General features: G+C 54.5%; 1 protein-coding gene across 1 annotated transcript; it reads right to left on the bottom strand.

Moving 5' to 3' along the window:
* Nucleotides 1-4,758: 4,758 nt before the first annotated feature.
* Nucleotides 4,759-6,626, bottom strand: UNC119 (unc-119 homolog (C. elegans)). Its single transcript, XM_004684863.2, has 4 exons — nucleotides 6,506-6,626; nucleotides 5,956-6,058; nucleotides 5,631-5,803; nucleotides 4,759-5,354 (listed from the first exon to the last, which is right to left on the bottom strand). Exons 1-4 carry the CDS (start codon nucleotides 6,552-6,554, stop codon nucleotides 5,242-5,244), a joined length of 438 nt encoding a protein of 145 aa, XP_004684920.1. The 5' UTR covers nucleotides 6,555-6,626; the 3' UTR covers nucleotides 4,759-5,241.
* Between the last annotated feature and the right edge of the window lie 3,478 nt (nucleotides 6,627-10,104).

The following is a 10,104-nucleotide window of genomic DNA, read 5'->3' as shown; positions in this document are numbered from 1 at the left end:
ACTACACACGTCACAGAGAGCCTCACTTCATTTCCAGGGCGGCCGAGAGTCCAGGGCTTGGGTTACCAAAAACCCAAGGCCCTCATGCCAGGTCTGAGACCACCCTGGGCCCGCGTTCTCTGTAGGTATGGCTCTCTCAGGCATGATCTTTCCCTGAAGCCCCTGTATTTATTCCCCCTCTTTCATCCTAGCAGCCCATCAAGAAGGAGGAGATATGGAGCCTCCCCCTGAGGTGTCTCAGGGGCTGGCTCTGCCAGGCTCTACCTGTCCTTAGCACATGCTCTGTCTGGCACACAGGAGGGGTAAACCCACCCCAGGACAAACTGAGCCCAATTCCAACACCAAGTGTTTGGAAAAGCCCGTGCCCCCGGGAAACTTGAAAGCATCTTCTTCTCCCATCCTGGGTGCAGGGAGGGCCCCTCCCGGTCACTGGTCTCACTCCTTCAGTAGTTTAGGCCCTGGCTTATTGATTACTTCCGACTGTCTCAGACAGCCTGGGCATTCAGAGAAGAGAAAACTGGTACAGGCTGGGGAGCACCCATGCCCCTGACTGGCAGGCCCAGGACCCCCTGGCGCAGGGGTGTGGTCTAGCTGCCTGCCAAGTGGGAACCTCAGCCTAGCCTGGGCCCGGGGAGTGACAAACACCCCCAAAGGTTGGCCCCAGGGTCAGATGAGGCACATGGCCTGCCATTGTGCCATATTCTGGAACAATAAAGCAAGTGCCTTGTGGTCTTAGGTCCTGAAGCTTCCTTTCTCTATCTTTCCTCCCTGAGCAGAAAGCCAGGCCAACGAATCGTGGACACTGTCGGCCTGTGTTCTCGTTCACCCTCACCCAGGGCTGCGATATTACCAAACCTAGAGTGAGGCATTTAAGAGGACACCCTACCCATTCAGGGGTAGCGAGAGGGTGTTGGTAGGTGTGGTCTCTTCCCGGGAAAACTCTCAAAGGGATGCGAGAAATACCATGCCCTCTCCCTATGCCACTTCCCAGGCAAGAAGGGATCACTGCACCTTCCTGTTCCCCATTTTCCCCAGAGCAGGTCTCTGGGTTCCACAGGGGACATGAATGGAGTGTAGCCTGGCACGGTGTCCCCTGCCAGCTCTACAGGGTGGTCTTTGGAGGCTCAGGGACCCACTCCATCCCACTCTAGACTCCCCTCCCAAATGCCCCCCCCCCAGGACCACCAGGCAGACGGGTGTCACCAAAGGGCAAAAGAGCCCCACACTCTGCTTGCATAGGGATGGGGCATGTATGGGAACCCAAAGCACACACATGAACTGAGGTCTCAGAGTAGCCATAGGTGGGGCTTCCGGGGTCCAGACCAGGGGAGCCAGGAAACACCTACCTGCCACAGAGGACAGTTCTGCAGAAGATCCCGCAATCAAGCCAACCCTACATCAGCATCCTGCCTCCCAGAGCCTGGAAGCCTGCACCAGAGGGTCAGAGTGGGGTGAGGAGTGGCGGGAAGCAGGGCCAGCCAGTGCACCCAGGAGGAAGACCCACCTACTCCAGCCTGGCTCTGGTCATTATGGGAAGGCAATGAAGCCTCCCTCAAAGCCACCTCCTGCACACCCCCACCCCCGGCCCTGGCAATGTTGCACTCCTACGCTGCTAACCCCAGGCCTGTGTCTTGATGCCCAAACCACCAAGGCCAGGGTGAGCGTTATGCGAAGAAATTTACAGGGACCCACTCGCTTGCCTGAGATCTCCAGACCCTGGAAGCTCAGACAAACCTACTCTACTCACCCAGTCTAGGTAGTGAGGGGAGCAGAGGACATCTCCACCAAGAACCCTCAGACCTGTTCCTATAGGCCCAATCTCAGCATCCCTACCAGTGGACTGCCCCTCAGCATACATAAGACAGGTGGAAAGCACAGAGGACTTTGGGTCCCATGTTACATAGGTAGTTTCGTTTCCTTAGCTGGTTGGCTAATTAGATCGAACACTGGGCCAGTGGAGTCCCGAACTACCGCTCTTGTGCTGCCCCCTCCTGGCCACTGTGCGCCATAGGTGTTTAACCCCGTTTTAAGGTGAGCAAGGACCAGTCAAAAAGGAAGCTGGGTCTGGAGTTTCCTATTATGGGGAAATGAATACTTTTGTTCAGAGTTTCTAAAACTGCATAGAAATCATTGATCCACTATTTGGGAGGGGAAAATTAAATCTTCACTTTCACTCATCTCTACCTCAAATTTAGCATTTCCAAAGTCAGCCACAGATCATCAGAGCTGCACAGAATCTGTGAATCTGTCATTAGGTAGACAACCCAAGACTGGAGATCACAGGTGCTGTCATATAACATTGCAGGTATTGCAGAATACATAAGGATTATTTATATGCCCTCCAGGGCGGGGACTGAACTCATGCTGAAATGGCTTTAGCTTCTTAGTGCTGTGCTTAACCCGCTGTGCCACCAGAGAGGGCCCAAATCTTTCAATACATAAAATATATATTATTACAATAGATTTGAAAAACTGGGCTCTCCCTGGTGGTACAACCAGGCTAAAGCACTGCATTATGAAGCTCTCTGAAGCCACTGCAGCACGAGTTCCATCCCCAGCCAGGGAGCTGACTCACATGGTGCAGCAGACCTCTCCTGCCCCACCCGCTGCTCCTCTCAGCAGTGTACTTCATCAATCTACCTGTTCTGCTCCCCACTCTGTCTCTGGTGAATCCTCTCACCCACCACACCTCTGGCCTGTACCCCAGTTCTGTAAGCATAAAGAAATAAATCTTGGAAAAGAAAAACTTACTGTCCTTAGGCTTCAGCAAGTGACAGCAAAGCAAGCCACAACACAAAAAGTTCAAAGTGCCCTTGCTTAAGTGTGCGAGGGGGTGGGGATGGAGGGTGGCTGTGGAGGTGAGGGGGCTAGGCAGGAGGAAAGGCCTGGGGAGCTGGAAAGGCAGCTCTTCACCAACTGTAAGGGAAGCATCTGGCAAATGAACAGCTTGCCCGGCAGTCCCAGGGCACACCCTGCAGCCTGCCCAGGCAGGAAAGACGCAGGGGGTCTCTCTCTGTAATATTGGAGCTTCTTGCTAAACTCAGTGATGGTACCCCCATAGTGCCCCTGAGGAGTTAAAGCAAAAATACCTGGCCCACTCCAGAGACAAGCTGTAAGGACCAGTTTCACGGAAGGTGTGGGCTGACTGCCTTGCTCACAGCTTCTCAACGTCAGAGGCCGGACTAGCCCACGCCCACCCTGTCTTCTCTGTTGCCCAGGGAGTCTCTAGACTCCTAGGGAAAAAGACAGGGCCAAAATGACCAAATGACCAAATGCAGCACATGACCCCATTAGCAGCAGGCCAGTGCCAACAGCATTAGGACTTAAAAGGAGGCAGGGGACTGAGGTTTTTCCCAGGTGGGCCTCCTCCAGGCCCGAAGGACATAGGCCTATCAGGGTGAGCGATAATCCATTGAGTGCCAACTTAGTGCCTGCTCCAGGTGCGACCTTCCTCCTAGTCACAAGCTGGAGTGCTGCAGGCCCAGTACAGAACCTCAACCCAGTTTCTCGTAGCAGGAAGAGTAAAGAGGGCAGTTATCGGCGTGGCAGGAGACGGGCTTCTTCCTCAGGCCTGCGTGTGTGGAAAAGTCCCTCCTGCTCACTGGAGCTTCTCTATGTAAAAACACCAGCACCAAAGTCCTGGAGGGCACACAGAAGGTACTCTGCAGCACAAGAAAGGTAGCACAGCATCACAATGTCAGGTAGGTCTTTAGGTCTAAACAGGTCTCCAGGAGGGTAAAATTAACCAAGTGAAGGGCCTAGGGGTTGAGTCTCACCACCATGTCCTGAGTTCAAGCCTCAGCCAGGGAGCCAACCCAACGATGGTGCGGCAGACCCATCTCCCCACAGCAGTGTATTTCAGTACACTGTTCTGCTCCCCACCCTGCCTCTGGTGAATCCTCTCACCCCCACACCTCTGGGCTGCACCCCAGTTCTACAGTTTCTTTTTTTAAGAAGTAGAGGAATCAGAAATTACATTATACATACATATACAGGGCTGGATTGAATGTCCTGCTAGTTTTACGCTGTACCGTACCCCTGAAGTCTTTCTCCTCTCTCCCAGTTAAAGCTGACCCATTTTTAAGCACCAATGCTACCTCCTCCAAGCAGCACGACTCGGTGCCCAGCTCATCTCATTCTCGGGGCAGGTATTTGGTCCTTATGTCTCACTCATTTTAGAATTTCCAGAGCTCAGCCCAGGTTTTGGTTCACAGAAAAGGCGCCATGGAACCCAGCTGAATTCTAGGGTTTCTGGGCCTTCTCGTGTTAAGGACTAGTAGGATACAAGCCTTGAGTTCTCTGCCTAGCTCAGTTCCTGAATTTCCTCCATTAAGGAATTAAGACCTCTGCATGTGGGGCAGGGCTGCCTGCCAGGAGCCATGTCATCTGCAGGGAGCAACGACAAAGGCGTCCGAAAGCAGCTGAGGGCAAGGAGCTTTATCTAGGCGTTAGCCCAAGTCCTGCCCCTTCTCTCTCTGACCAGGGCCTGACACTCGACCCAGTGGTCCTAGGGAGTCAGGCCCTTGTTCCAGCTTCTGTTCTGCCAGGGCTAGCTGCAATTTCAGGCCAAAGCTTGCCCTCTCGGCCTGGGTTTCCTTTATCACAGGAAAAACCCTTTCTAGCTGCAACATGTTCTAAATGCTGACTCGAGATGCTGAGTCGGGTGTCATGTGCAGAAGGCTAGGGACAGGACTCGAGGATCACATGATCGCCTGCCCCACCCTCCTGCCCCCAACACATACACACACACATGCTGGCCCTCAGCCAGAGAACAGAAAAGAAAGTTTATTGAAAACTATATACAGGTGCACCAGCCCCTCCCTCACTCAGGCAGTGTCTCAGCCCCTGATAGGGGAGGCTGGGCTGGGCCATGGTGTAGAGCTCCCCTGGAAGCTTGGCAGCCATGGGTCTTCATCTGGAAAGTTACTATGAACGGCCTGTCAAGGACGGGCAGGGCACAGGGAAAGGACCCCCACCCTGACCTAGTCCAAGCCCAGTTAGGGGAACGCTATTCTGAAACGGGCCCAAGACCTAGCCAGCTGCCTGGAAGGAGTGGCTACCCCTCTCACTGGAGACCTTCCTGGACAGGAAAGGAATCAGCTTTCCTACCATCCACCCCATGTGCCAGGCTCCCTGGGTTTTGCGGACTTGGACAGGGGCACTGGCCACCCTCCCTCCCAACACCAACTGAGAGCCAGGGGCTCCCAGGACTCTCCTGGGGCAAAAGGTGGTTGGGGGGAGTCAGGGCGTCCCACTGTAGGAATAGTCTGCTTTGTTGTGCATCACCAGCCGGTCATCCACGAAGTAGAAGCTGTCAGACTGCGTTTCGTATGGGTGACGGATCATCTCGCTGACTGTAAAAGAGGCCCAGCCAATTGGGGCAAAGGTCAGGAGCCTGAGCCAGTCCACTGCAGGGGCTTCAGGACTAGGGGTTGGGGTCGCTGAACAACCTCAGAGTTCCCCCAGCATCTTTGAGCCTCAGTTTCCCTACAGGTGACATGGGAATGGCAGCCAGACATACAAGTGGCCCAGGGTGGTAAAAAGGGGTTCAAGAGCCACACGGACCCCCACCCCCAACTCGGTCTCTACAAGTCCTCCCCTTGCTCCCCCTTCCCATGAGGCCTACGCACTCAGCTCCTCAGAGAGAGGGGGGAAGTCGTAAATATGTTCGCAGGTGTTCTTGCTGCTGGGAATGCAGAAGCCAAAGTGGAAGTCAAAGCTTTTGAGCAGCTGGTTGCGGAAGTAGTGCCTCTCAATCATGCGGAAGTTGTTGACAGGCTTGTCTCCCACTGTAAACTCCACCCTAAGGGGGAAAAATGGTTAGAGCTGAGTTGGGTCTTGAAACCAACCAGCCAGACTCAAGACAAACCACCCCTAAGAGAGGCTCAGTAAGAACTCGGGAAGGGCTTTCCTCCCCACCTCACCCCCTCAGCCCTCGCCCAGGCCGTGACTCACGTGGCTCCCACCTGCCTCAGGCGGAGGAAGGCAGGCGTGAACTGGTAGCGGACAAAGCGCCCAGCATTGGGGTCCAGGTCCCGCCGGTTGATGGGCAACCGCTCTGCAAGGCACCCCGGCTGGGCTCAGTGGGCTTCAGGCTGGGGCCCTTGCCCACCCTGTGCTGCACCCTGGGCCCCCATCTGCTTGCACTGTTTTAGCTCCCCAGGTGAGTTTGATACACATTGAGGATTCGTATTATCATCAGCAGAATGGTCCCACCTAGGGGGTCTAGGTCAGCCCATCACCAATTTCAACTGAGTCCTGGGACCTCTGGGACTGCAGTTCCCAAAGAGGCCTGCAGAGGGCAGGCTGGCAGGGACAAAGGGCAGGACTAGCCTCCCAAGAAGAGCAAGCCCAGAGATGTAAAAAAGAAAAGAGGTCCAGCCCCAGGCTTGTGGGGGTCCAAGTCCCAGCTCTGTTCTGTCTCCTCTGTGGCCTGAGAAGTCCCTGGGCATCCTGCTTCGCAGCCCTTACCTACCTCTATCACTGGCCCATCCGGCCCACTCACCTGAGGCTGGGGGCTTCTTGATTTCAAAAAGGACAGTGCCTGAATCCATGTCCCGAATCTTGAACCTGACGAAGTCGATCTTGTAGATATTCTCCTCGGGGGAGCACAGGTAATCTAGGGGAGACAGGCAGCTAAGCAAGAAAGGGGGCAGGCCCCAAAGTTCCTGTTGCCAGCTCAGCTTTTCAGGACCCCAGACTAGGTACCACTTTTTCTGATCCCTAAGCCCATTCTGCCTTCCAGAAAGAGTGAACTGAGCCCCTTGCCCTGAGAGAGCCCCCATGCAGTAGAAGAAACAGAGCTCTGCTACTGGGATCTAACTGGGGATAAACTGAGGTGCAGGGTAAAGGATGAGGCTACCTCCCCCACACTTCCCATTCACCCTGAAGTTGAGTCAACTGGCTCAGGGTAAACTTTTAGTCAAATGGGTCTCTGATCTGGCAGGGCAAGCATGAGAGGGAAGACATAGTCCTATTTAAGGGAAACCTACTCTAAAGGGGGGCGATACAGCTTTTCCTCAAGAGAGACAATATTTCCTTTTTTTTTTTTTTTAAAGATTTATTGGTACAGGCCAGATGTGCAGGGGCAGCGAGAGGATTCACCAGAGACAGAGTTGGGAGAACAGGCAGATCTACTGAAATATACTGCTGAAGGCAGCAGTGGGTGAGACAGGAGCGGGTACCCAGCCTGTGGGTCAGCTCCCTGGTGAGGATTGAACTCTCACTGAAGTGGCTGCAGCCAGCTTCCTAGTGAGGCAGTCCAACCTGTTGAGCCACCAGGTAGGGCCCAGCAGAGACAATATTTCTCTAAAGGATACTTCCACCCTAAAGCTACCTCTGGTGCTATTATCTAGGTGGCCAGGCAAGGACTTTCCTTGACCTCAATAGTACTGGGGCAAACAAACAACCCCTTCCTTGTTCCTCTTCACCCCCAACGCCTGCTCTCCCCATAAGCCTGCTCTCCCCATAAGCGGCTTATAGGAGCCTAGCTCCATTAAGCAGCTTAGTCAAAGCTCTGCTGACTCAAGCCCAGAGCCTAGGCAGAATACTGGGGGGAAGGGGAATCGCCTTTGCTCTCATCCCATTGATCTCCAAATGGCAGGAAGTCTTAGAAAACAGAGGGAAGCCCCTCAAAGGTCATCTGTCCAGAACCTTGGCTATGAACCACCCTCAAAAAGGAGAGGACACGCAAGGTGAAGCAGAAGGTGTGGCAGATGCAGTGGGGGCAGTCACAGGGGGGCGTGGTGTTTAGGAGGAGTCTTTGGTCCAGCAGAGGAACCAGGAGCAGTGGTGCCCCCTGCCTGAGGAAGCTCTGGAATACCAGGACCTGACCCAACTCTCCATGCTTTTGCAGGAGCAAGGGCTAAGTGTGTTCTGGGAAGCCCTGGTCACAAGTAGGAAGATGCAGAGAGGCACTCTGGGGGTGGGGGGGTGGGGCCTCTGGTGCTATCTGCCTGCACTGCAACACATCCTCCCCACAGAGGCCCGGAAATCACCCTCAGGCCCCTGAGCCACCTCTATTCCTCAGGGGCAGGAAGAGGAAGTGAATGTAAAAATCACTTTCTTCCCCAATCCTGGGACACCCCCCCCCCACTTCCAGGAAGCCCTCCTGATAGCCAGTTGGTACCTTGAGGCCCAGATGGGACTACATGGAGCTTGGGGAGGGGTCTGAGCCCTGTTCTGTCCAACACAGCCCAAGTTGGTGGGAAATGAGAAATAATAGAGCCTTACCTTCACCCTGTATACATCTTATGTTCACAGAAAACAAACACTAGTCTAAAAGTGTAAAAAAAATGTATAGGGCACAGGGAGAAGAGGCAGAGCTGAGAACAGGATCCTAGTTACCTAACTTCTTGCAGTGTGACTTGGTCTCTCCCAGCAAACTCAACCTATCAACCCCTACCTCTCCCACCCCCCCATATCCCCCTCCCCCACCCCCCAGGTCCTTAGGAGACTGAGGAATGGGGATGTCATGGCTCAGGACACCACAGCCACTCCCTCTAGGTTCTGCCAAGGAGCAATGAGGCTTGGCACCAGGGCTAGGCCAGAATAACAGGCAGTGTGGCCAAGGGCTCAGGACAGAACTGCTTTCTTCCCCTCAGCCACAAATAGCTTCCTAAACTGGATTCAAGACCTCGGTAATCCAGGAGGAACAAACTTCAGATTTGTGTGAGTAGGGTCAGGAGGCCAGGGAGTGTCCTGGTGGAGGGCCCTAGAGTCCTGTTCTCAACTGCTCCAGAGGAAAGGGCTGCCATGATACCCCTTCCTCTCTCATCCCCACCAAGGGCTAAGAATCCCCTCCAAATTAGGAGACACATGTGATGCATGTGCTGGAAGCCTCTGTCTTTACAAAATAGCCCCTCAACTGACTTAGGACCTAGACAGGTCAGCCTGACCTCCAGAAACCTTATAAGGAAGTTCTGTTCCAGAGCTACCCTGAATCCTAAATGCTGCTGTTGCCAATCACAGCCCAACTGTAACACTATTCCTAGTCCAGGCCCCCTCTGCAAGTGCCTGGGTCAGCCTCCAGGACCCAGCCAACAATGGCTGCCGCCTGGCTCTCCTAAGAGGGAGAAGCTGGTCCCCTAGGGACCCAGATGCACAGGCCTAGACCTGCCACCATGGTCCCCTCCACAGCCATCTGGCAGCCCTGAGTTCCAGAGCTGAGGTCTACTCCAACACTTGTCTCCCCCCCAAGTCCCCCAAGACAAAGGGGCTCCCCGGAGTTGCTCTCACAGAGAGAGCCAGGGCAGGCTTGCTGATGAATGAGGCCTGTTCTCTGGGCCACGGCCTCTGCCATGAGGATTCATAGTCCTTGTTCCCTGTCTGTGGGGACCTACCCCAACCCCCTGCCCTGAATGCCAGTTGTCTGCCTCCAGGCAGGAGCCATAAGCAGTCTTGTGGGGCCCCTCAGTATTACTGGTAAAGAGCATGCACAGCATGCCCGGCTACGCAAAATCAGAGCATTTACTTTACAATAGCCCTGAAAGTTTGGTGCCATTATCCACATCTTACTGATGAACCAATTCAGAGAGGTAAAGTTACTTGTCCAAGGTCACACAACCAATTATGTATCAAAACTGGGACTCCATCCCAAGGCAGTCCCACTCCCTATTTCCACAGTGGAGACCAGGCCTCCCCCAAAAGATAAGGCCCTGTTTGTCCAGCCAAGTCCGGCCTAAGGAGGATATTAACCCACTCCAGAGAGAGCCCAGAGTCAGGCCACTGAAGTTTCCAGCTCAAGTCCTCCCTGGAGGCCAGTGGCTCCAGACTTCCAGGGAGACCCAGGTGGGGGCACTACGGTCCGGAGACCTGAGGGTCACCTCAGCAACTGCCTCCACCTAGCTTCCAGGGTGGGGCTGGAGCCAGATCCCTCGGTCTCCCTCCTCTGAAAAACTCCATGGTAAAGGGGTCACAGCGGCAGCTGCTGCCCCACCACCATGGGCAAGGGGATGGACTCCTCCAAGGGGAAGAGTGGGGAGGAAATAAATTCTCTAAAGGGAGGGGAGGGGCGTGCAGGAAGGTCAAGGAAAGGAAGTACTCGGGCTCTGGAGGAAGAAAGGTAAGGGACGCAGGCGTGCGGGGAGGCGGGTGGGGGAGGGG

This window comes from Condylura cristata, unplaced genomic scaffold, assembly GCF_000260355.1.
Source record: "Condylura cristata isolate star-nosed mole 26May11 unplaced genomic scaffold, ConCri1.0 scaffold00017, whole genome shotgun sequence".
Lineage (NCBI taxonomy): Eukaryota > Metazoa > Chordata > Mammalia > Eulipotyphla > Talpidae > Condylura > Condylura cristata.
The sequence above is the reverse complement of the archived record's forward strand: the minus strand, read 5'-3'. Positions and strand labels throughout refer to the sequence as shown.